We start from the raw sequence: 26334 nt of genomic DNA on the forward strand, positions 1-26334 counted from the left end.
ATGGAGGGAGTTCAACTGGATCAGGAACAGTTGTGTTGTTCTATCTGTCTGGATCTACTGAAGGATCCAGTGACTGTTCCCTGTGGACACAGCTACTGCAGGAGGTGTATCGAGAGATTCTGGAACCAGGACGATCAGAGAGGAAGGTTCACTTGTCCACAATGCAGACACAGCTTCATCCCAAGACCTGTTCTGAAGAAAAACACCATGTTGGCTGAGGTTGTGGAGAGCCTGAAGAAGACAGGTGAGACTAATTAAAGTTCTCTTGTAAAAACACCACAGTTCTCTGTCTGTCTGTCAGATATCTACACTACATTTCTACACTAAATTCTCCGAAAAATGTCTGTCTGTCATTCTGTCTGTAGCCTACACTTCCTTACAGATCACGTGGCACCAGTGAATATGCACGTAGGGAGGGACACAGATGAATGTATGGTCACAGTTTTCTGCGCAACATTCCCCTTGCCTTCCCCACCGCACCGGCACCTGGTTTGATCAAGGTGGACGCTCTTGTAAACAAGTGTAATGCTTAATTGGGTCGTCCACTCACAGTTTTTGTGTTGAGTTTGTGCTTGAAATATAGTACTGTAATTCGGCAAACTGTTAATAAATATTTCAATCAATCAATCACCTCCCCTTTTGGTTAGAGCAAACGGTGTGCTGAGCGGTTAGGGACCGTCTACAAAGTGCAACACCGAAAGTGAAAATATTCAATAACTTTCTACGCAGAATATTACCACCAAATTTACATCAAACATCAATGGTGTACTTATGATTGTACTACAGCATTTATTTGCGAAAGAAAAGTTTAATTTATATAGGCCTACTATTAGTGAATAGATTTTTCCCATTTAGTCTAGTAGCCAGAATGTGAACCCGGGCATGTTGAGTACACCAACGTTTTATGTTAGAAATGTTGAGTATGGGTCCCCAGCATGTAGAAACTGCCGGATGCTAACTTGCATATGTTAAGCAATTTTCATAATTGGCATAATATCTGACCATACCATTAATTAACAAGCATTAGTTTTGCACAACGACCATAGCCGTAATCACAAATGTGATGATGTCAGCACATTTGGGTAGTAGCTATGGCCGTGTATAGCCCAAGGAGTGTTTTTTTTGCAAAACTAATGCATGGAATGGATTCAGCATCATGAAAACCCCCTAGATTGACATCTCACATGCTACATAAAGCATGATGAAATTTTGAATATTTTGCCTTCTATAGGTTGTTAATGGTATGGTCACATATTATGCCAATTGTGAAAATTGCTCAACGTATGCAAGTTAGCATCCGGCAGTTTCTACATGCTGGGGTCCCATACTCAACATTTATAACATAAAACTTTGGTGTACTCAACATGTCCGGGTTCACAATGGGGCTCTATGGGCTGGCTACTAGACTAATTGCCTTGCATAGGACAATCTAAAAGGCTTTTGGTTTTATTTGATCGGTTCACCAGTAGCCATTAGGGTTAACGGTTGGCCACTCAGCAACATCATCTATCCGTCCGTCCGTCCATCCGTCCATCCATCCATCCATCCATCTCTATTAGCCTACTTTTGTGTCCAACCCAACTTCCCACTATCAGTAATGTGATCTATTACCCACACTGAACATAATTTGCTGTTCATATATTCAGAACGGGTAAGGACCAGTAATTCATAAACCAATAAAGAGATGGAACGTCTTATTACAAGACTATAAAAGGCTAACAAGGCGGTGTAGCAGGCTATCTTGAGGGGAAACAATATGCTAGTCTAATTCTTCACTCACACTGTCACAACAGAATGTTGTTGTATAGCTGATGCATGAGACGTGTTGACTGTTGCAAGCTCGCAATTCATTTCCAATGGGAGTCACGTGGTTTGAAGAGACAAACGTGTTGTATGAGGCCTGAGGGGGAGGGGGGCAGTCAAAACACAGCCGAAAGCCGTACAACAGCATCAAACAAAAATGGTGTGTCAAACCATGTGACTACCATTGGAAATGCATTGGGGCGGCCATGACACTTACATCTTGTTTACATTACCATGCAACATTGTTGTATGCTAGATGTATAGGTGTGAGTGAGGCCATAGGCCTGACTCACACGTGCACAACAGATTGATGTATAGCTGATGCATGAGACTTGTTTACTGATGCAAGCTCGCAATTCATTTCCAATGGGAGTCACATGGTTTGACACAACATTTTTGTTGTATAAGGGGGGCAGTCGAAACACAGTTGTTGTTGTGTCAAACCATGTGACTTCCATTGGAAATGCATTGGGGCAAGATGTCCAACAATGTTGTATGCTAGATGCGAAGGTGTGAGTGAAGCCTAACACAGATTGGTGGTAAGGCAGAAAGACGGTGACAAAAACAATAGTTACCAGGCAGCCAAGTCATGCTGGCTCAATTAGGTTACCAAATATGAGGGTACAGGCACATACAAATGAAATACAATTTTATCAAATTCATAAATACATGTCAATCAATCTTTCAACAGGACTCCAAGCTGCACCTCCTGAGCACTTCTACGCTGGACCTGGAGATGTGGCCTGTGATGTCTGCACTGGGAGGAGACTGAAAGCTGTGAAGACTTGTCTTCAGTGTCTAGTCTCTTACTGTGACACTCATCTCCAGCCTCACTATCAGTCTCCTGCCTTTAAGAAACACAAGCTGGTCAAAGCCTCTGGTGAGCTTCAGGAGAACATATGCTCTCGTCACAACAGGGTGAGTGAGCTTTTCTGTCGGACCGATCAGCAGTGTATCTGTTCTCTGTGCTCCGTGGAAGAACACAAAGGTCACGATACGACCTCAGCTGCAGCAGAACGGACTGAGAGACAGAAAGAGCTCCATACGAGTCAGCAGAACATCCAGCAGAGAATCCAGGAAAGAGAGAAAGATGAGAATGTGCTTCACCAGGAGGTGGAGTCCATCAACCACTGTGCTGACAGAGCAGTGGAGGACAGTGACACCATCTTTACTGAGCTCATCTCTTCCATGGAGAGAAGACGATCTGAGGTGAGGGAGCTGATCAGAGATCAGCAGAAATGTGAAGTGAGTCGTGCTGAAGAGCTGAGGAGGCGTGTGGAGCAGGAGGTCACTGAACTGAGGAGGAGACATGCTGAGCTGGAGCAGCTCTCACTCACAGAGGATCACATCCATTTTCTACAGCGTTACACCTCATCCCCCTCAACGATCAGTGGATCTACACACCCAGTCAGCAGCAATGTCCGTCCTCTGAGATACTTTGAAGATGTGACTGTGGCCGTGTCTAAGATGAGGGAGAAACTAGAGGACATTCTTACAGAGGAATGTACAAACGTCTCAGAGACAGTGAACAGAGTGGATGTTTTACTGTCAACAGGACAAGAACCGAAGATCATAGCTGACGAACTAGAGGACATTTATACAGAGGAAGGGACAAATGTCTCAGAGACAGTGAACAGAGAGGATGTTTTACCGTCAACACCACCAGGACCCAAGACCAGAGCTGAGTTCTTACAATATTCACGTCCGATCACACTGGATCCAAACACTGCGAATCAATGCCTGTCTTTGTCTAAAGGGAACAGAAAAGTAACGGTGATGGACAAACCACAATCACATCCCGATCACTCAGAGAGATTCACAGGAGTGTGGCAGGTTCTGAGTAGCGAGGCTCTGACTGGACGCTGTTACTGGGAGGTAGAGTTGAGTGGATACTGTGGTCGTATAGCAGTCTCACATGAAGATATCAGCAGAACAGGTGATGGTGAATGTGGATTTGGATCCAATGATAAATCGTGGTCTTTAAGATGTACCAAAAAAGGTTATAGTTTCATACACGGAGGTATTAGAACTGACATCCCAGGCCCTGTGTCCTCCAGAGTAGGAGTGTACCTGGACCACAGTGCAGGTACTCTGTCCTTCTACAGCGTGTCCGACACCATGACGCTCCTCCACACAGTCCACACCACGTTCACCCAAAACCTCCATGCTGGACTTTGGCTTTATTCATCACCTGGAGACACTGCCGAGTTGTGTGACCTGGAGCAGCTCTCACTCACAGAGGATCCCATCCATTTTCGAGAGTGTTGCAGCTCTCTTGAATCTTCACACCCAGTCAGCAGCGATGACCGGGGATACGTTGAAGATGAGACTGTGGCCGAGTTCAATATGAGAGACAAACTAGAGGACAGTCTCACAGAGGAAGGGGCAAATGTCTCAGAGACAGTGAGCAGAGTGACAAAATCAAAAAAGAAGAAGAAAAGAAAGATTCACATGGGCCAGGCACAGGCAGTACTGTCAACAGCACCAGAACCCAAGACCAGAGCTGAGTTCTTACAATATTCACGTCCAATCACACTGGATCCAAACACAGCACAGCAATACTTGTCTCTGTCGAAAGGGAACAGAAAGGTAACACATATGGGCGAACCACAATCACACCCTGATCACCCAGAGAGATTCACTAGATGTTATCAGGTTCTGAGTAGAGAGGGTCTGAGTGGACGCTGGTACTCTGAGGTAAAGTGGAGTGGACTCATTGTTGAAATAGCAGTTTCATATAAAGATATCCTCAGAAAAGAGTTTGGTTCTGCAAGTGGATTTGGATACAATGATCGGTCGTGGGCTTTAGGGTGTTCCAATGCCGACGAAGAAGAACAAGATCATAATGTTTTGCTAGAAGTCGGAGTCATGCACAGAGGCTCTAAAACAACCATCTCAGGCCGGGTCCCTGTGTCCTCCTGTGTCCTACACAGAGGTATTAGAACTGACATCCCAGGCCCTGTGTCCTCCAGAGTAGGAGTGTATGTGGACCACAGTGCAGGTACTCTGTCCTTCTACAATGTGTCTGACACCATGACGCTCCTCCACACAGTCCACACCACATTCACCCAGAACCTCCATGTTGGATTTTATCTTCATAGAGAGGGAGTCACTGCTGAGTTGTGTGACCTCAAGTAGACCACACTTTTCTTGTGTCTCGTGTCATGAGCACCTGTTCTGCTGAGTGCACCGCGAAGCATTTCAAAGGGTTGTGCGGACAGCCGAACGTGTCAGCAGATGTGCTCTCCCCCATCCAAGCCCTGTACGATGAACGCTGTGTCAATCAAAGCTCAAGGAATCTTGAAGGATTCAAGCCGTCCCAACCGACTGTTTGAGTTGCTGCATGGAAAACTGTTTCAACGTCTCAAAGCCACTGGAAATAGACTGCGAAAAGCTTCTTCTCCCTGAACAATCAAGATACATGAACGAACTGATAGGAACCACACACACACACACACACACACACACACACACACACACACACACACACACACACACACACACACACACACACACACACACACACACACACACACACACACACACACACACACACACACACACACACACACACACACACACACACACACACACACACACACACACACACACACACACACTTGCCCTCTTCTCGCACTAGTGAGGTCGAATTGCACCTTCCTAAGATAAAGTTGTTGTGCATAACTACATATGGTTGTTCACACAAAGTTCACCTAACTTTGGAAAACATGCACAGCATGTACATAATGATGTAATGTAACAAAGTACAACCTTGAATAAATGTTGTGTATATATATATATATATATTTTTTTTGTATGAGAGTACTTTGTCTTCGTATCTGTCACATTGTGTGCTTGTTATCGGCTATTTAAAAATGTCCCTCTTTAATATTATTATTTTGATTGCGATTTATTAGGTTCAAGTCCACATCACACCAATCACTTCTGCTCAGACAACCTATTTTTTGTTCATTTTGAAAAGTTGTGAAATGGGACATTCTGCTGTACGAGTACTTGTACTTTTGTACAGTTTCCTGTACAAAAGGTGTGTTTTGATACCAATATACATTTGTACTACTAGTCTAAAATTAATTTGGAATTCCGGACTTTTACTAACAGAGTATTTCTACATTGCAGTATTGATACGTTTACTTAAAGGGACATTCCACTCATTTTCAACATTTTACTATGTCATTAATGTACCTTAGAGCTGTTGTGTGGAAATAATAAAAAAGTTCCCCCATTCTGTGTTTCCTAGAACTAGAGGTCTGAAAAAAATCATTAACATGGTGAAACGATGTGTTTCACCATGTTAATGATTTTTTTCATAATTACAGTTCTAGGAAACACAAAATGGGGGGACTTTTTTTATTATTTCCACACAACAGCTCTAAGGTACATTAATGACATAGTAAAATGTTGAAAATGGGTGGTTTTCCCCTTTAAGTTAACCCATTTTGGGCGGGAACCCCTTTTTGAACCCCTTTTTATGTTATAATTTAGCTATTGAAAAATAGCAGATCTACAAGCTGTAGATCTGCTATTTTTGAAAAACCGTGAAAATGTGGCGCAAATTTGGAATATATAATTCTTTCAGAGCGAACGTTTTTAACTCAAATCTTTGCTTCTTGGGAGTCCCTGGAACAACATATTTTCCCATGGGGGTCGGTGGCCAATTACATATCATTTTTGGGGTCCTTGACATGAAATATTGAGAACCACTGATATAGAAACATTATTTCAGAAAACTGTCAGCATTTAGAAGACATTTTTTAATTTCGACGTCAGGCCTAAACGGGTTAATATAATATAACTTTGTAATGTTTGTCTGCAACGCTCTTGAAGACAATGTATTGCTTTGTGGGTTTGAGTTGACAGGTCCTTTTTTATCAATAAAGTCACCTTAATTCAAGTGGCAGATTCCAAAAATGTGTTTTTTTTATTATATTATTTTTGGGCACCCCTGCCATAGAGTGTCTTTACTTCTAAATCATGACAATTTTCTGAAAAACCTCATGTTTCTATAGCAGTGGTTCTCAAACAGTTTCATGTCAAGGACCCCCAAAAATATATGTATTTGGCCGCCGACCCCCATCGGAAAATATGTTGTTCCAGGGACCCCCCCCAGAAGCAAATATTTGAGTTAAAAACATTACATTTTCACGATTTTTCAAAAATAGCAGAACTACAAGCTCGTAGCGTGCCACCGAGTGGGTGCTATTTTTCATTAGCTAAATTATAAAATAATGTTTAAAACACCAAAAGGGGTTCCCGGTCAAAATGGGTTAAAAATAAACTACCAATTCCATGTTGCCCTTCTATTTCCCATTCTAAGTGTGTTTGTCTTATATCTTAACGCCTCAGGTAACTGTTTAAAACTATTTTCAAAAATGGGATAATATCTTTTTTGGGGGGGTGGGTAGAGTCAAAAAAGCACCCCTGCTCTATGGCAATGATAGTACTAGTATCAGCATATCAAAATTGTTTAACAATAAACCCAAAGTATGACTTGCAGCATGAAGAATAAAGGCTTGCCCATTTTCAAATCAACACAGGATCTTTACTGGTGTGTTTGGTATATTTAAAACACACTAACCATAACTGCGTATAGACATGCTTACGAGAGACGTAGAAAAGGGTTATATTCAAACTCCTCCACTAGATGGCACTGTGGGCTTGTCCTCATCATCTCTGGCCTGCAGTCACAGGGGGAGACATACAGTACACGTCATAAATACATAATGTAACAGACAGTACACGTTAATACATGCAACATATCGTCTCCAGTCAAAACAGTACAATATAAATTATTGGGGTCCCAGAGAGAAATATGATTATTAAATGGGGGTCCATGTAGCCTAATGCATGTCAAACTGGGTGTCCTTGAAATTAAAATGGTTGACTAAATCAACTGTAGATTTAGTCGACTAAAATCCTATGACATTTAGTCGAATAAAACTAGACCGACACTAAAACATTCCGGGTGACTAAAATGCGACTAAAACTAAATGAAAACTATTCAAGAGACTGACTAAAACTAAAATCAAAATTTGCCGCCCAAAAACAACACATGCTTTTCAATACCCATGTCCACAGAACACCCTCTGCAAAGAGACAGATGCTTTCATAATTGTGTGGTGGTGGCTGTTGTTGTTGCACAATCTCAAGGCACACCTCCTGGACACGACGTTTGAGAACCACTGGTTTAAAACACTAGCATGAGTGAAGAAAAAAGGACTTAGAAAATGTTCCAGATGTCAAACATGTCTGAGATGATGGAATGGTGATGGATGATGATGGTCATGGAAGGGGAACCTTCTGAAAGCTTCATGGGCTAAAGATAATCAACTTCAAAATCTAAAAAAATATGACATGCTAGTGTTTTTAACCTCTGGCATTAAAATCACTTACAGAGCAAGTGGTCCTCAAAGTGGGGACCAGGGACCCTCAAGGGTCCTTGAGGGGGGTTCCCAGAAATATTGCTTATATCATCAAAATCAGTTTTTAACCAATTCGTTTTTTACTAAAAAAATTAGAATTTGGAATAATTTTGAAAAGTCCTCTCCTGGGGGTCTGTGGCAAAACAAACACATGTACATTTAGGGGTCCTCGAGTCTACATTGTGCGTCAACTTGTGTAATTAAAGGGACACTTCACCCTTTTTGCAAAAATATATATGTTAATGACGTTTAGAAGCTTTAGAACACTTTCCTGGGGGTCTTTATGTGTGTAATATGTGGTTTTAGATATTTTAGATTGTAGCAGTGAGCCTGGTGTCTCTGATGTCATGGACAATGGGCTCACTTCCTTCCTGGACTACAATTCCCATAATTCTTTGGTGCACTGCTCCTCCTTGTGGATAGGGAGAGGGCTGTCTACTGAGACAACATGTAGTCCAGGAAGGAAGTGAGCCCAGTGTCCATGACATCAGAGACACCGGACTCACTACTACAATCTAAAATATCTAAAACTACATATTACACACATAAAGACCCCCAGGAAAGTGTTCTAAAGGTTCTAAACGTCATTAACATATATTTTTTCTCAAAAAGGGTGAAGTGTCCCTTTAAGAGAGGCTTCTCCGAAGAGAGACGATGAACGCTGGGTGTTGTGCCCAAACCCCCTCATTCAGTGCGTCTTGTGTTTGCTCAACAGCACGCTGACCCCGACTCTGTCCTCATGTCAACTCTTGATATCCGAGGTCATGGTGGCAGCCAGGCCGCTGTTAACCCTGTCAGCGCTGTCGGCTCAGTAATAACAAGTACACAGGTTTGGTTTGACGACGACAACAACACTGACCGTGTCCTGAGGCAGTGTTGTTTTCGTCGACTAAAACTATGATGAAAAATGTTCGTCGACTGATGAAAACTAAATGGAAACGAAACTAAGCTGTGATGACTAAAACTAAGACTAAATATACTGACAATTGTGTCAACAAATAAAAACCAGACTAAAATGTTAGGAAGGGACTAGTGGACAAGAGATCCAGTATAAGTCATTTTACACTTGGTTGCATGCTGAAAATAGCTGATCTGCTATTTTCAACAAGTGTAAAAACAGTCATTACGACGGCATCAAGGCCCGCCAAAATACATTTTAGTCGACTAAATCAACTGTAGATTTAGTTGACTAAAATCCTATGATATTTAGTCGACTAAAACTAGACTAACACTAAGACATTCCAGGTGACTAAAATGTGACAAACTAAATGGAACCTATTCAAGAGACTATGACAAATCAAAATTTGCTGCCAAAACCTTAGAGTTGACTATCATTGTGCACGTTCACGATGACACGTGAACGCTGAATGCCTGCAATGATAGTCAGCGGCAGCGCGTTCATGTGTTTGGGCCCAATCCATCCCAGAATGCACTCTGTTCCTACCCAGAATGCACAGTGAAATCGCCTCATGCGCTTTTGAGCAACTTAATGCAAGTGGATGGGAGGAGAACTCGGGTGCCGTCTCTATTCATATATAATCTACGGCCAAAACCAACACTGGTCCTGAGGTAGAGTGGACAGAACCATGGGTCAGGTTGTGGTACATCTGTTCCGCCGTGCCCTCCAACGAGCGCCCGCAGCCGCCCACAAACAAACCTGGCAAACCACAGAAGAAGACAAAACACTTTTTCGGGATGTCATGTGGTCCTGGCCACCACATACGCAGCAGAACACATCAACCCATTTAGACCGTAGGTAGGACGTGTGGACCGGAGCCGTCCTAGCTAATCCAACCGATGGATTGCGAGGACGTGTGCACACGTCAGCGGATTCGTCCGTTATCACTGTATTAAATGTACGAAATCAACCGTTATCAGGACGTTGGAATATGGCTAATATGGCCGTGTTACGAAGGATACGAGATGTCACTCCGACGTCACCACAGTGACGTCAGAGGCGACATCTTCAAGACTATAAAGAAGAAGAGACTCGTAGGTAAGGGTGAGATTAAGCTATTGATTCTGTTATAACACTATACTTTACGGACAACTAGAAGATAACCATTACATTCAAGCGCCTACTTCAAGGGATCGTATTCCACCCCTCACCATACAGAGGACGAACCCTCGGCTCCAGTCAGAACTGGGTCTCTGACCAGATACCCGTTTACACATGGCATACTAGACATTGTGGTGTTTGGCTGTGTTCCCCCGGACTGCACGCATGCAGGGTGGTGCAGACATAGCCTGGTCAAGGACTCCCCCTGTCATTTCCAACTCTATTGCCGGGGCATGGAAACTAGGGGCTACTAATATTTACTATTCTCTGCCTATCGGGACGTAACTCGGACGGCGCTGAGTCGGGTCTGGTGGCCGTCGCAACGCTCGGCACGGCGACTCGCTCGGCTATTGCTGATTGTGTCACTGTCTTAGAATACAATTATTCATATTGAACATGTTAAATTGCCCAGGCGGTGGCGTAACCGTCTGGGCACCCGACTGGTAATCCAGTCGCAGTGTGCCGCGGGTTCGACTCCCGAGCCCGACACGGCCTTTACTGCATGTCTTCCCCCATCTCTCTCCCGTTTCCTGTCAGCCTACTGTCTGTCCCTTCAAAAACCAATAAAAGGCGTAAGCCGCAAAATAAATATATTAAAAAAAAAATAATAATAATCTCATACGTCCTGGGACTTGATTAAGAAAAAACAAATTAACTCCAGCCATTATAATGAATACATCAAAATGTATCACATTTGAATCGCATATCAATATTTGACGTGAGAACCATTTCTTGCAATTAAAACGGATATTGGTATACGAGTGAATCAATGAATGTTTTTATTATAAATTTCCCATCCACAGGGCGAAGCAAAGCAGTCTGATTGGCTTCTTCTCCCATTGTATGATCAGTACGCCTGAAATTCGTCCAATGAGAAGTGAGGTTCTGTGGTGCAAAAACTAAGCGCGACTAAAATGCGTTTATTTTTGTAATTGCGTTATTGTTTCTATAATTAATTAAAGGACCACTTCACAACCTATCTTCATATAATAGCTCCTCACTAATAATCATGAAAAAATGCGCAATTTCGTTCTACTCGGTCTGTGTCTCATAGGAGGGCTGTGGGCAGTTCAGAAACCATCCTCCAGTGACATCATCGATGGGGAATACAAGCTAATAGAAACTGCAGGCTTTCTAGTCCGGAAAGGTTGCAATGCGAAAATGGAAGCCATCGTTCTCACGATAATGAAAATCTAAACATTTTTGTAAGAAAAAAATCTTATTTAAAAAAATAATCTGCCTAATGATGATGTCACTGGAGGACGGTTTCTAAACTGCCCACAGCCCTCCTATGAGACACAGACTGAGTAGGAAAAAAATGGTGCCATTTTATCATGATTATTAGTGACTGAAGATAGGCTGAAAAGTGGTGAAGTGGTCCTTCGGACTCGGACAAGGACCTGTGAAGACAGCACTGTACTCATCCTCCCACACAAAGTAGCACATGTGACCGGAGGTATTAGTCCAGTAATAATGTGATTTGACCTCTAACTAATTGCAAACACTCATTGGGCTAAATTTGGCCATAGCAACTTGCCAAAATGTAATGAGGTCAGCACATTTGGGCAAGTTGCTATGGCCAAATTTAGCCCAATGAGTGTTTTTATGCAAAACTAATGCTTGGAATGGATTCAGCATCATGAAAACCCCCTAGTTTGATATGTCACATGCTACTTAAAGCATAAGGACATTTAGAAAATATTACCTTATAATAGGATGTCAATGGTGGCCACACTGTACAGGCTATTTTCAACACTTTCCCCTCAGACAATTCCAGGCAACTTTTTTTCTGTTATTCAGGATATATTGAAGATGCAAAATCAGCTGAGTTCGGTTTTTTTGCAATTAGTTAGAGGTTGATCCTGTATTTTCCATAGATTTCCTGTACTATATGGCACGGGAGTGAACAGGCACCGAACATTGATGCAGTCGAACTGCAAAATTAAACAAACAAACACACCATATCACACTACCACACAGTTTGGCATTCAAAAAGACTTGAACTGACATTGTGACAGTCACAGATGAATGATTTGGCATATGTGTCAAATCATAATTATGACAAAAACTACTGTGTGGTGTCACAATACAAATTGTATACAGTCATACCAATTATAGAGGGTGTAGCTGATATTGTGTGTGCTTCACTGCTTGCGTGTTTAAGTATTAAGTCTTGAATGCAAATATTGAATTTTGAGTGTTAGATTCATAACGAACAATGTAAGTAGTCTTGAATGTAAATACGGGATATCTGTGTGTTCATTCACTATCAACTTTTGTAAATGTTATAGGTAAACCGACTTTGAGCTTCAGCCTATGCCTTTTCGATCAAACAGAAATCAATGTTGGATGTAATGGGGTTTTTTTTAAGTGTTTTTGCGGGCCTTGATGCCGTCATAATGGCTGATTTTACACTTGCTGAAAATAGCCGATCTACAAGTTCACAATTGTAAGCTTGTAGATCGGCTACTTTCAGCATGCAACCAAGTGTAAAATTACTTATACTGGATCTCTTGTCCACTAGTCCCTTAAAACATTTTAGTCTAGTTTTTATTTGTTGACTAAATTGTCAGTACATTTAGTCTTAGTTTTAGTCATCATAGCTTAGTTTTTATTTAGTTTCCATTTAGTTTTCGTCAGTGGAAAAAGGTAGTCGACGAACATTTTTCATCTTAGTTTTAGTCCACGAAATAAACACTGACCCTGATGGTGAAAGATGGAACCATTACAATAATTTGATGAACAGTATACTAATTAATTTCATTCATGTTTAGGATTGTCAGAAGTGGATTGGTGGTACTTGCAGGGGGAAAAAAGCCCTCGTTACCAGTGATGGTGAGTGGTGAGGACAGCCGTGAGAGACAGTTCTCTCTTCACGATTTCCAGCAGCTGTCAGAAAAAGTTAAAAATAAAAAATAAAATAAAAAAGCATCATCATTGATTCAAACCAGTTGTATTGGTATCTAATGAAAAACACTGCATAGTAGGCTATGGTCTCCGATAGTGGTTCTCAAACCATTTAATTTCATACTGCCAGATTGGTATGAATTCGTACTATAGGCAAGTTAAGGCAACGGACCCCCATAACATTTGGTTATGGGGGTTCCATGTGTACACTCGCTGAGGTAACTCAATTTAGTTTCCAACAATCAATCATTCAAATCATTTAGCTGGGGACCCCGCCCCTCCTTCAAGGAACAATTTGAGAATCACTGTCTTCATTATTAACGTGGATGCACTAAATGTGCACTAATGTCAGCAATATGCGATCGCAAAGAATTAACGTCAACGTTGCACACAATACATTAAAGGAAGAATAAACATTGCGCCAGCAGCGGCTGTCTAAGATTTTCTGTAATTAAACTTTTTGGTACAAGTGGTGGATAATAAAATAAACGTTACCTCAAGACAACCCAGAGACAACAGAGCTCGTTTTCCTTGCAGATCATCTCACACTGTCACTGAAATGTTTTCACAAATAAGATGATCATCGAGCATCATCGAGCAGAAAATCAGTGTTGCAAAAAGTATTCACATGTTTTAACTTAAGTAAACGTATCAATACTGTAATGTAGAAATACTCGTTAGTAAAAGTCCGGAATTCCAAATAAATGTTAGTACTAGTACAAATGTGTATTGGTATCAAAACAGGCCTTTTGTACAGGAAACTGTACAAAAATAAAAGTACTCATACAGCAGAATGTCCCATTTCACAACTTTTCAAATGTCTAAAATTAACAAAAATTAGGTTGTCTGAGCAGAAGTGATTCCGATATGTGCCGTGACTTGAACCCAATAAATTGCAATCAAAAAAATAATATTAAAGAGGGACATTTTTCAATAGCCGATAACAAGCACACAATGCCTCTGTTGTGCTCCACAGTAGTACTAGTGACAGATAAGAAGACAAAGTACTCTCATAAAAAACATATATACTCGACATTTATTCAAGGTTGTACTTTGTTACATTACATCATTATGTACATGTTTTCCAAAGTTAGGTGAACTTTGTGTGAACAACCATATGCACAACAAATGTATCTTAGGAAGGTGCAATTCGACCTCACTAGTGCGAGAAGAGGGCAAAGGTGTGTGTGTGTGTGTGTGTGTGTGTGTGTGTGCGCGTGTGTGGTGTCAGGTGTGTGTGTTTCACTCTAGTTCCTATCAGTTCGTTCATGTATCTTCATTGTTCAGGGAAAGAAGCTTTTCGCATCATTACCCTGTAGTAGCAAAGTACATTTTTTTTGTCTATTTCCAGTGGCTTTGAGACTGCAAAACAGTTTTCCATGCTGCAGCAACTCAAACAGTCAGTTGGGACGGCTTGAATCCTGCATGATTCCTCGAGCTTTGATTGACAGTGTTCATCGTACAGGGCTTGGATGGGGGGAGAGCACATCTGCTGACGCGTTCGGCTACTTTAATATACTTCATCATACTAAAATAGCTGATCTACAAGCTCACAACGCACGCTGAGAGAAAAACAAGATTATAATGAAACTATATGCTGCACTCACGACATGAGACACAAGACAAGTGTGGTCTACTTGAGGTCACACAACTCAGCAGTGACTCCATATCTATGAAGATAAAATCCAACATGGAGGTTTTGGGTGAATGTGGTGTGGACTGTGTGGAGGAGCGTCATGGTGTCAGACACATTGTAGAAGGACAGAGTACCTGCACTGTGGTCCACATACACTCCTACTTTGGAGGACACAGGGACCCGGCCTGAGATGGGAGTTTTAGAGCCTCTGTGCATGATTCCGACTTCTAGCAAAACATTATGATCTTGTTCTTCTTCGTCGGCATTGGAACACCATAAAGCCCACGACCGATCATTGTATCCAAATCCACTTGCATAACCAAACTCTTTTCTGACGATATCTTTATATGAAACTGCTATTTCAACAATGAGTCCACTCCACTTTACCTCAGAGTACCAGCGTCCACTCAGACCCTCTCTGCTCAGAACCTGATAACATCCAGTGAATCTCTCTGGGTGATCAGGGTGTGATTGTGGTTCGCCCATATGCGTTACTTTTCTGTTCCCTTTCGACAGAGACAGGTATACATGGGCTGTGTTTGGATCCAGTGTGATTGGACGTGAATATTGTAAGAACTCAGCTCTGGTCTTGGGTTCTGGTGATGTAGACAGTGAAACATCCATTCTGCTCACCGTCTCTGAGACGTTTGTCCCTTCATCTGTGAGACTGTCCTCTAGTTTGTCTCTCATATTGGACTCGGCCACAGTCTCATCTTCAACGTATCTCAGGTCATCGCTGCTGACTGGGTGTGTAGATTCAAGAGAGCTGCAACGCTCTCGAAAATGGACGGGATCCTCTGTGAGTGAGAGCTGCTCCAGGTCACACAACTCGGCAGTGTCTCCAGGTGATGAAAACAGCCAAAGTCCAGCATGGAGGTTTTGGGTGAACGTGGTGTGGACTGTGTGAAGGCGCGTCATGGTGTCGGAAACGCTGTAGAAGGACAGAGTACCTGCACTGTGGTCCAGGTACACTCCTACTCTGGAGGACACAGGGCCTGGGATGTCAGTTCTAATACCTCTGTGTATGAAACTATAACCTTGTTTGGTACATCCTAAAGACCACGATTTATCATTGGATCCAAATCCACATTCACCATCAGCTGTTCTGCTGATATCTTCATGTGAGACTGCTATACGACCACAGTATCCACTCAACTCTACCTCCCAGTAACAGCGTCCAGTCAGAGCCTCGCTACTCAGAACCTGCCACACTCCTGTGAATCTCTCCGAGTGATCGGAATGTGATTGTGGTTTGTCCATCACCGTTACTTTTCTGTTCCCTTTAGACAAAGACAGGCATTGATTCGCAGTGTTTGGATCCAGTGTGATCGGACGTGAATATTGTAAGAACTCAGCTCTGGTCTTGGGTCCTGGCGGTGTTGACGGTAAAACATCCTCTCTGTTCACCGTCTCTGAGACATTTGTCCCTTCCTCTGTATAAATGTCCTCTAGTTCGTCAGCTATGATCTTCGGTTCTTGTCCTGTTGACAGTAAAACATCCACTCTGTTCACTGTCTCTGAGACGTTTGTACATTCCTCTGTAAGAATGTCCTCTAGTTTCTCCCTCATCTTAGACATGGCCACAGTCACATCTTCAAAGTATCTCAGAGGACGGACATTGCTGCTGACTGGGTGTGTAGATCCATTGATCGTTGAGAGGGAGGAGGTGTAACGCTGTAGAAAATGTATGTGATCCTCTGTGAGTGAGAGCTGCTCCAGCTCAGCATGTCTCCTCCTCAGTTCAGTGACCTCCTGCTCCACACGTCTCCTCGGTTCTTCAGCACGACTCACTTCACGTTTCTGCTGGTCTCTGATCAGCTCCCTCACCTCAGATCGTCTTCTCTCCATGGAAGAGATGAGCTCAGTAAAGATGGTGTCACTGTCCTCCACTGCTCTGTCAGCACAGTGGTTGATGGACTCCACCTCCTGGTGAAGCACCTTCACGTCTTTCTCTCTCTCCTGGATTCTCTGCTGGATGTTCTGCTGACTCGTATCGACCTCTTTCTGTCTCTCAGTCCGTTCTGCTGCAGCTGAGGTCGTATCGTGACCTTTGTGTTCTTCCACGGAGCACAGAGAACAGATACACTGCTGATCGGTCCGACAGAAAAGCTCACTCACCCTGTTGTGACGAGAGCATATGTTCTCCTGAAGCTCACCAGAGGCTTTGACCAGCTTGTGTTTCTTAAAGGCAGGAGACTGATAGTGAGGCTGGAGATGAGTGTCACAGTAAGAGACTAGACACTGAAGACAAGTCTTCACAGCTTTCAGTCTCCTCCCAGTGCAGACATCACAGGCCACATCTCCAGGTCCAGCGTAGAAGTGCTCAGGAGGTGCAGCTTGGAGTCCTGTTGATAGATTGATACATATGTATTTATGAATCTTATAACATTTTATTTCATTTGTATGTGCCTGTACCCTCATATTTGGTAACCTAATCGAGCCAGCATGACATGACTGCCTAGTAACTATTGTTGTTGTTACCTTACCACTTATCTGTGTTAGACTAGCATATTGTTTCCTAGCTCTGGTCCATAGCTCTAATGCGTTGCATTTAGAGCTATGTTACTCTCGACTTCCGTCGCTCGCATTAATGCAGACCAGCCTCTCGTCTTTAGCGTAAATAAAAATAACGTTTTTGCTACTCACCAAAACAAAGGCGGGTTGTGTCATTAGAAAGCCTACTTTCCTTAGTGGGAGCACTCTGAGCCCCCCACCACACGTATAAACGGTACTTTATAGCCAGAAAGGGATTTCACCGGAGGAAAAATATTCTCTATGAGGCAATTCTCTGGGCAATATCGGTAGAGGGCGCAGCGGAGTAACTAAAAGTTTTTTTTTCTGTGTTAACAAAATCCCCTTTTGGCCAAAAAGTACCGTTTATACGTGTGGTGGGGGGCTCAGAGTGGTCCCGCTAAGGAAAGTAGGCTTTCTAATGACACAACCTGCCTTTATTTTGGTGAGTAGCAAAAAACGTTATTTGTATTTACGCTAAAGACGAGGGGCTAGTCTGCATTCATGCAAGCGGCGGAAGTCGAGAGTAACATAGCTCTAAATGCAACGCATTAGAGCTATGGACGAATACAAAACTGCTTGCCCCAATTCCAACTCGCCCCAAACGGCGAAGACCAGTCGCCCTGACCGCGAAGAACGGTCGCCCCAAACTGTCCGGAAAAGTCGCCCCCAAAAGTCCGGAAAAGTCACCCCCAAAAGTCCGGAAAAGTCGCCCCGTAAATCTGTTGTATTTTCGAGTACATGTACTTTTAAACAGAGAGAGAGAGAATGTGGCCTTGTTGTGCAGGGTCTGATGTGTAGGAATGTGAATACTAATTAATAGGGATGTCCCGATACACTTTTTTCGTTTCCGATCCGATTCCGATCCAACAATTTCTGTGTTAGCCGATACCGAATACCGATACCAGAGTGCTTTTTTAAAAAAGTGTAAAGTACATGTACTCATGTTGGTTGTGTTATCACATAGAATAACGTGAAGTTTAGCCCTGGTGATGTTCCACTTTGCAAGCAGACACACACACACACACACACACTTCTATAATCTTCTTTTTATTTTAACCAACCAAAACATCCCTTGCACTACATTTTACTACTGGGTCTTGAAATACAATACATACTTTTCTAACAGAGTTAATTGTGTACCGTCACTTTAAAAGCGTAATGTATACGTCCTTGTACGACAGCGTCACGCACCAAAAATAGCCATTCTCTACAAGCTCACACTGCGTCTGGTTGCACCGCGTTGTGAGCTTGTATATCTGCCTTTTCGGCAACGATAGACTGCGAAGTCGAATTATTATTATAACTTTGGCAGGGAGTTTTGAGTTTCCCAAACGGAATTGGATTATGAATGATGGCAACGGTAGCAAGGCAAGCAAACCACGCATGCCTTGGGTGGACGTGGATTGTTGTTTCGCTGCAGCAGCTGACGGCTCCCGTGTTTCGACTCGGTGCAGACATGCACAGAGTTGTATTAAACCCAAATGCGATACATTTGGGTTTAATACAATGCATTATTGACACTAGACAGATGCCTATGCATTGTCGAAATGTTCCCTTTCGTGCATGTAACCTACTTATTAAGTTAACAACTGTGCTACATTATTGCATTTAGCTCCCCTCTTGTCTTTTAAAATGTAACCAAACTTTTCCACCCGTTCCACCCACGGCACAAGTTACCATGAGCGTCAGCCCACCGTGGCCCAGTCAGTTTAGAGTTTATTTGTCCAGTCTAACTTTGAAGAGAGGGGGAGAAAGAAAAACAACAAAGGATAGCCTTGGCAGCCCTTGTGCATGCAAATGTATGTTAGTCGCAAACTACAGCAAGCCGCCTGTGTTTTAAATTGTCCCCCATTCGCACGTCGGCAAAGCCGTTCACACCTATGGCGTTTTCAATATCGGCGGCCCCGTCTCACCGTGCTGCGCGCATCACGTGATTAAATAAAATGTGGTATCGGATTGGTGCGGGGCGTACTTGCCGATTCCGATATGACCAAATAAGGGCATATCGGAGGGCATTCCGATACAAGTATCGGTATCGGGACATGCCTACTAATTAAGTGGCAGGCACCCTTCATTCTACTACTGATTATTGCATTCCAATTCAAAGTGGTAGTTAGAGTAAATCAGTACAAAATCACACACACGCGCACACACACACACACACATTTCACGTACATTGCACGCTGCGTTCATGATTTGAGTCATTTTCTAAAATCCACCTGTTGGTGACGCTGTAACAGGCCAATGTGAAAAGGGTGACTGTCCTACTGTAACAGGCCCAGGTCCCCATTTATCTTTAACTCTAACAAGTACTGTACTTTTAGACAGACATAGCAGAATTTCAGCAACAATGGAGGAATGAAGGGTGATTCATGGCTATATGGAAATGGTAAAACAACAACATGCATCAGGTGATGCATGGTAATGCATATGGTAATTGGCTATCCATGGCTTTCCAGAATGGAATTTCCAGAACAATGGAGGGGGATAAGCCATTCATTATCCATGCATCATTTGACCAAAAAACAACAACAAACTGGTTCTAAATGTTCTAATATGAGAAATAAGGTAAAATAAACATGGGCGAGATATTCATGCTTTGGGGCGAGATATCCACGCTTTGGGGCGAGATATCCACGCTTTGGAGGCGAGCTATCCACGGCTTTAGGGCGAGCCGTCTGCACTTTTCGCAGGGGCAAGTTGGAAAAGGGGCGAGCGTACCCGTTACCCTATGGAATAGTTCTGGTCCATAGCCTTACTGCTTCTGATTAGAATCAGAAGCAGTAAGGCTAAAGACCACAGCTAGCTATGGACCAGAGCTAGCTGCCTAGTAGCCCTGAAACATGACTGCCATGATAATCATGACGCAACTGCAGCCTGTTTTACGCGATCGCTATATTTACAGTCCAAACGTGTATATAAACATTCCGTTTTCAAATATAAAGTACTCACAATTTGTCCCACGGGTGTTAGAAATGTGCTGGTACAGCGATTAGCATTGCTGCATCCCGCGTTGTTTAATAAAAAGCATTTTTATCCGAGCTGTTTTTTTGCCATTGGCTTTCAACTACGCGCCCCTATCGGTCGGAGGAGTGTGGCACTGGGTGTGTTCGATATAGGCACGCTGACCGCACTGCCAATACAGACTAATAGGCGAGTGCGCTCCCGGTGTGCAACTTTGTATTTCCCAAACGAACCCCGTTTGAGAAAAGTAGCCGGGGCGCTCGGATAAAAATGCTTTTTATTAAACAACGCGGGATGCAGCAATGCTAATCGCTGTACCAGCACATTTCTAACACCCGTGGGACAAATTGTGAGTACTTTATATTTGAAACGGAATGTTTATATACACGTTTGGACTGTAAATGTAGCGATCACGTAAAACAGGCTGCAGTTGCGTCATGATGATTATCATGTCATGTTTCAGGGCTAGCTGCCTAGTAACTTAGCCGCAATTTGCAACTCTATATTTTTTTTACAATGGGATGAAGATAGAGTTGCAATACCCTCCATTGACTCCCCACTCATCATATTGCGTTTGCGATCTGCTGGTCTTAAACAACTTAAACTCACCAACATTGCAGCTGTAGTCCAAGCTTTAATTATGCTCTTTCAATCTGCCAAGCTTGTTTTTAATAAAAATCCCCCGACCCCCGTAGACATGTTATGAGCTACTTTCTGTCCAAAATATTCCACAAGTGATATTCCTGCCGTAATATTCAACCTGCCGTAAAACAAGACGTGTGGGAGAGCGCTTGTTTAATAGAATCTTACCTGCGCAGGTAAGACACCCAAAGAAGAGGCCGACGCGGGCGTCGCGCACGGCCTACTATTAAACAAGCACTCTCCCACACGTCTTGTTTTACGGCAGGTTGAATATTACGGCAGGAATATCACTTGTGGAATATTTTGGACAGAAAGTAGCTCATAACATGTCTACGGGGGATTTTTATGAAAAACAAGCTCAGCAGATTGAAAGAGGATAATTCAAGCTTGGACTACAGCTGCAATGTTGGTGAGTTTAACGTCGTTTAAGACAAGCAGATCGCAAACGCAAAATGATGAGTGGGGAGTCAATGGAGGGTATTGCAACTCTATATTCATCCCATTGTAAAAAAATATAGAGTTGCAAATTGCGGCTACCTAGTAACTATTGTTTTTGTTACCGTATCTGCCTTACCACCAATCTGTGTTAGACTAGCATGTAGTTTCCTAGCTCACATTTCATATCACACACACCATGATTCACTAGCCCCCCTAAAAGCAGCTCTTAGCATGGCCCGATATAATTCAAGCATGGCGCGGCACCATGCCAATAACATTGTGCAGGAAACCTAAGCATATTGTTTCCCCTCAAGATAGCCTGCTACACTGCCTCGTTAGCCTTTTATATTATTGTAATAAGACGTTCCATCTCTTTATTGGTTTATAAATGATATCTGACTGACAGACAGACAGTGAACGGTATTTACAAGAGAACTTAAATTGGTCTCACCTGTCTTCTTCAGGCTCTCCACAACCTCAGCCAACATGGTGTTTTTCTTCAGAACAGGTCTTGGGATGAAGCTGTGTCTGCATTGTGGACAAGTGAACCTTCCTCTCTGATCGTCCTGGTTCCAGAATCTCTCGATACACCTCCTGCAGTAGCTGTGTCCACAGGGAACAGTCACTGGATCCTTCAGTAGATCCAGACAGATAGAACAACACAACTGTTCCTGATCCATTTTAAGTCCATGCTGCGCCATTTTAGTACGTCCGTCCGTCTGACTGACTGAAAGAGTTGAGTTTGGTTGCGTTTTCTACATATCAGACGAACATGCTCTGTGCTGTCCGTGTTTCATGGCCGCCTCATTTTCCAATGGAAGTCACGTGGTTTGACCAAACAGTTGCGTGTGATGGGGGAGGGGGGGGGGGCTCTCAAACAAAGCCACAGATATCACAGGACAAGGAAATGTGAGGTTCTTCTTGGTTGTGTGTGTGTGGGGGGGGGGATTCAGTGAACCACTGGTAAAAAAAACCCAACCCTGTTGAAACATGAGTCAGTACTTTTCTTTTTCTGTTCCGTCTATGAAATAAAAGTAAAACCTAAACCTTTGTTGAACTTCTAAAGACAAAACACTGTTTTTCTCTCTCCAAATTCTATTAAAACTGAAATACAACCGAGAAAAGAGGGAAAAGGAAAAAAGGCACACTGATCTGAAAACACACACACACACACACAAACACACTAAACGGGCCAATGGCAGCTCACACCACTATTTTGATTGATTGAAATATGTATTAACAGTTTGCAGAATTACAGTACATTTCAAGCACAAACTCAATACAAAGACTGTTAACTGTGAGTGGACGACCCAATTAAGCATTACATCTGTTTACAAGAGGATCCACCATGTTCAATTCATCAAAACATTTAGAGATTTAGAGTACAGATACTATAGTGTATATAGTCAAAGAACAGAACAGGAATTCATCATAAAGGAGGTAAAAAGGGAAAAGAGACATATACAGTGAGGGGAAAAGGGGGGGCGTTGGGGGGGGATTCAGATTTTACGGGGCCAGTTTCGAATTACAGCCGTCCGTAAGTGCCCTTTGAGAGCGGTTTTGAAGGAGTCAAGGTATTCACATGTCTTAATGACTGTTGGTAGGGCGTTCTACATTTTGGTGGCATAGGAGCGAAAATAATTTAGTCCCTTGTTTGTGCCGAATCTGGGTTGTAAACTCCGCCCCTGCACAAACCCACATTGTATCGACGTCATTCATAGTCAGTTTGGAATAAAAGCTGATAGAGAGCAGAGCTCACAACAGCAAAGACAGAAAATATCAGTAGAGGGCAGGCACAGCACACACACACACACACACACATTCTCAAACCATTTAATTTCATACTGCCAGATTGGTATGAATTCGTACTAGGCATAACCAAATGCCTGTAAGGGTCCATTTGGTTCCATGTGTACACTCGCTGAGGTAACTCAATTTAGTTTCCAACAATCAATCATTCAAATCATTTAGCTGGGGACCCTGCCCCTTCAAGAAACAATTTGAGAATCACTGTCTTTGTTTGTATTTTGTTGCGTTGTACAGGAAACTGTACAAAAGTAAAAGTACTCGTGCAGCAGAATGACCCATTTCACAACTTTTCAAAATAAACAAAAATGAGGTTGTCTGAGCAGAAGTGATTCCGATATGTGCTGTGACTTGAACCTAATAAATTGCAATCACAAAATTAATATTAAAGAGGGACATTTTTAAATAGCAGACTGGATAACAAGCACACAACGCCTCTCTGTTGTGCTCCAAAGTAGTACTAGTGACAGATACGAAGACAAAGTACTCTCATAAAAAAATATATATATATACACACAACATTTATTCAAGGTTGTACTTTGTTACATTACATCATTATGTACATGCTGTACATGTTTTCCAAAGTTAGGTGAACTTTGTGTGAACAACCATATGCACAACAAATGTATCTAAAGGTGGCCTTACACTAGCCGATTTTTTTCAATCTGAAATCTGATAGCACCACACACTACAGGATAATCGGAGCGGGGCAGAGCAAATATCAAACATTCTTGATGTTGATCGGGCCGATCCCGATCGCGCTTTGAGCGGCCCCGAGCAGATCGATTGAGTCGGGCACCCCCCGAGCGTCAAAAAATGCCCGATTATCGGCTAGTGTAAGGCCACCTTTAGGAAGGTGCAATTCGACCTCACTAGTGCGAGAAGAGGGCAAAGGTGTGTGTGTGTGTGTGTGTGTGTGTGTGTGTGTGTGGTGTGCGTGTGTGTGTGTTTCACTCTAGTTTATCAGTTCGTTCATGTATCTTGATTGTTCAGAGAACGAAGCTTTTCGCATGTGTTCCCTGTAGTAGCAAAGTACTTTTTTTTTCCAGTGGCTTTGAGACTGCGAAACAGTTTTCCATGCTGCAGCAACAGTCGGTTGGGACGGCTTGAATCCTGCATGATTCCTCGAGCTTTGATTGACACAGCGTTCATCGTACAGGGCTTGGATGGGGGGAGAGCACATCTGCTGACGCGTTCGGCTACTTTAACTACTTTAATATACTTCATCATACTAAAATAGCTGATCTACAAGCTCACAGCGCACGCTGAGAGAAAAACAATATTATAATGAAACTATATGCTGCACTCATGAAATGAGACACAAGACAAGTTTGGTCTACTTGATGTCACACAACTCAGCAGTGACTCCATATCTATGAAGATACAATCCAACATGGAGGTTTTGGGTGAATGTGGTGTGGACTGTGTGGAGGAGCGTCATGGTGTCAGACACACTGTAGAAGGACAGAGTACCTGCACTGTGGTCCAGGTACACTCCTACTCTGGAGGACACAGGGACGTCTCCCAGGGAGATGGGAGTGTTAGAGCCTCCGTGCATGAATCCGACTTCTAGCAAAACATTATGATCTTGTTCTTCTTCGTCGGCATTGGAACACCATAAACCCCACGACCGATCATTGTATCCAAATCCACTTACATAACCAAATTCTTTTCTGAGGATATCTTTATATGAAACTGCTATTAGAACAATGAATCCACTCCACTTTACCTCAGAGTACCAGCGTCCACTCAGACCCTCTCTACTCAGAACCTGATAACATCCAGTGAATCTCTCTGGGTGATCAGGGTGTGATTGTGGTTCGCCCATATTTGTTACCTTTCTGTTCCCTTTCGACAGAGACAGGTATTGATGTGCTGTGTTTGGATCCAGTGTGATTGGACGTGAATATTGTAAGAACTCAGCTCTGGTCTTGGGTTCTGGTGGTGACAGTGAAACATCCATTCTGCTCACTGTCTCCGAGACGTTTGTCCTGCTGACTGGGTGTGTAGATTCAAGAGAGCTGCAACGCTCTCGAAAATGGACGGGATCCTCTGTGAGTGAGAGCTGCTCCAGGTCACACAACTCGGCAGTGTTTCCAGGTGATGAATAAAGCCAAAGTCCAGCATGGAGGTTTTGGGTGAACGTGGTGTGGACTGTGTGGAGGAGCGTCATGGTGTCGGACACGCTGTAGAAGGACAGAGTACCTGCACTGTGGTCCAGGTACACTCCTACTCTGGAGGACACAGGGCCTGGGATGTCAGTTCTAATACCTCTGTGTATGAAACTATAACCTTTTTTGGTACATCCTAAAGACCACGATTTATCATTGGATCCAAATCCACATTCACCATCAGCTGTTCTGCTGATATCTTCATGTGAGACTGCTATACGACCACAGTATCCACTCAACTCTACCTCCCAGTAACAGCGTCCAGTCAGAGCCTCGCTACTCAGAACCTGCCACACTCCAGTGAATCTCTCTGAGTGATCGGGATGTGATTGTGGTTTGTCCATCACCGTTACTTTTCTGTTCCCTTTAGACAAAGACAGGCATTGATTTGCAGTGTTTGGATCCAGTGTGATCGGACGTGAATATTGTAAGAACTCAGCTCTGGTCTTGGGTCCTGGTGGTGTTGACGGTAAAACATCCTCTCTGTTCACCGTCTCTGAGACATTTGTCCCTTCCTCTGTATAAATGTCCTCTAATTCGTCAGCTATGATCTTCGGTTCTTGTCCTGTTGACAGTAAAACATCCACTCTGTTCACTGTCTCTGAGACGTTTGTACATTCCTCTGTAAGAATGTCCTCTAGTTTCTCCCTCATCTTAGACATGGCCACAGTCACATCTTCAAAATATCTCAGAGGACGGACATTGCTGCTGACTGGGTGTGTAGATCCACTGATCGTTGAGAGGGAGGAGGTGTAACTAGGGATGTTGAAAAAAGTTGAAAATCGACTCGATTTTCGACTCATGCCTTCCGCGACTCAAAAACGTATGAGTCGAAAAATCGTTTTTATTTTATTTTTATTTTTTTTTGCGCCTGTCAGCGCCGCACCTCACATGCATGCCCTGTGAAGTTAGAGCGCCATCGTCCAAGGGTGTGGGGTGAAGGGGAAGGGTATC

At 43.1% G+C, this 26334-nt stretch overlaps 4 protein-coding genes across 4 annotated transcripts; 1 reads left to right on the top strand and 3 right to left on the bottom strand.

The window, feature by feature from the left end:
• On the top strand, positions 1-5581 carry LOC306936076 (E3 ubiquitin/ISG15 ligase TRIM25-like; the record flags this gene model as incomplete). The annotated part of the gene is made up of 2 exons (XM_079519509.1): positions 1-244; positions 2495-5581. 2 exons carry the CDS (start codon positions 1-3, stop codon positions 4939-4941), a joined length of 2691 nt encoding a protein of 896 aa, XP_079375635.1. The 3' UTR covers positions 4942-5581.
• A 1839-nt stretch (positions 5582-7420) lies between these two features.
• On the bottom strand, positions 7421-13524 carry hagh (hydroxyacylglutathione hydrolase; the record flags this gene model as incomplete). The annotated part of the gene is given in 8 exon segments (XM_079520929.1): positions 7421-7466; positions 7468-7499; positions 7888-8003; positions 9801-9831; positions 9833-9900; positions 12217-12236; positions 13130-13191; positions 13516-13524. Coding segments are annotated over 8 exon segments (384 nt in total).
• Positions 13525-14282: 758 nt separating this feature from the next.
• On the bottom strand, positions 14283-22229 carry LOC306936077 (E3 ubiquitin/ISG15 ligase TRIM25-like). Its single transcript, XM_079519510.1, has 2 exons — positions 21855-22229; positions 14283-17190 (listed from the first exon to the last, which is right to left on the bottom strand). Exons 1-2 carry the CDS (start codon positions 22102-22104, stop codon positions 14843-14845), a joined length of 2598 nt encoding a protein of 865 aa, XP_079375636.1. The 5' UTR covers positions 22105-22229; the 3' UTR covers positions 14283-14842.
• A 1667-nt stretch (positions 22230-23896) lies between these two features.
• LOC306936079 (uncharacterized protein) lies at positions 23897-26130 on the bottom strand. Its single transcript, XM_079519512.1, has one exon. It carries the CDS (start codon positions 26040-26042, stop codon positions 24546-24548), a length of 1497 nt encoding a protein of 498 aa, XP_079375638.1. The 5' UTR covers positions 26043-26130; the 3' UTR covers positions 23897-24545.
• Between the last annotated feature and the right edge of the window lie 204 nt (positions 26131-26334).

This window comes from Electrona antarctica, assembly GCF_951216825.1.
Source record: "Electrona antarctica genome assembly, chromosome: 14".
Taxonomy (NCBI): domain Eukaryota; kingdom Metazoa; phylum Chordata; class Actinopteri; order Myctophiformes; family Myctophidae; genus Electrona; species Electrona antarctica.

Bases quoted from the DNA above. Each gene is read 5' to 3' on its own strand.
- LOC306936077 (XM_079519510.1), bottom strand. From the start codon at position 22,104: ATGGCGCAGCATGGACTTAAAATGGATCAGGAACAGTTGTGTTGTTCT. The intron at 17,191-21,854 runs GTGAGACCAATT...ATCTATCAACAG, and splicing joins GGAGAGCCTGAAGAAGACAG to GACTCCAAGCTGCACCTCCT.
- LOC306936079 (XM_079519512.1), bottom strand. From the start codon at position 26,042: ATGTCTAAGATGAGGGAGAAACTAGAGGACATTCTTACAGAGGAATGT.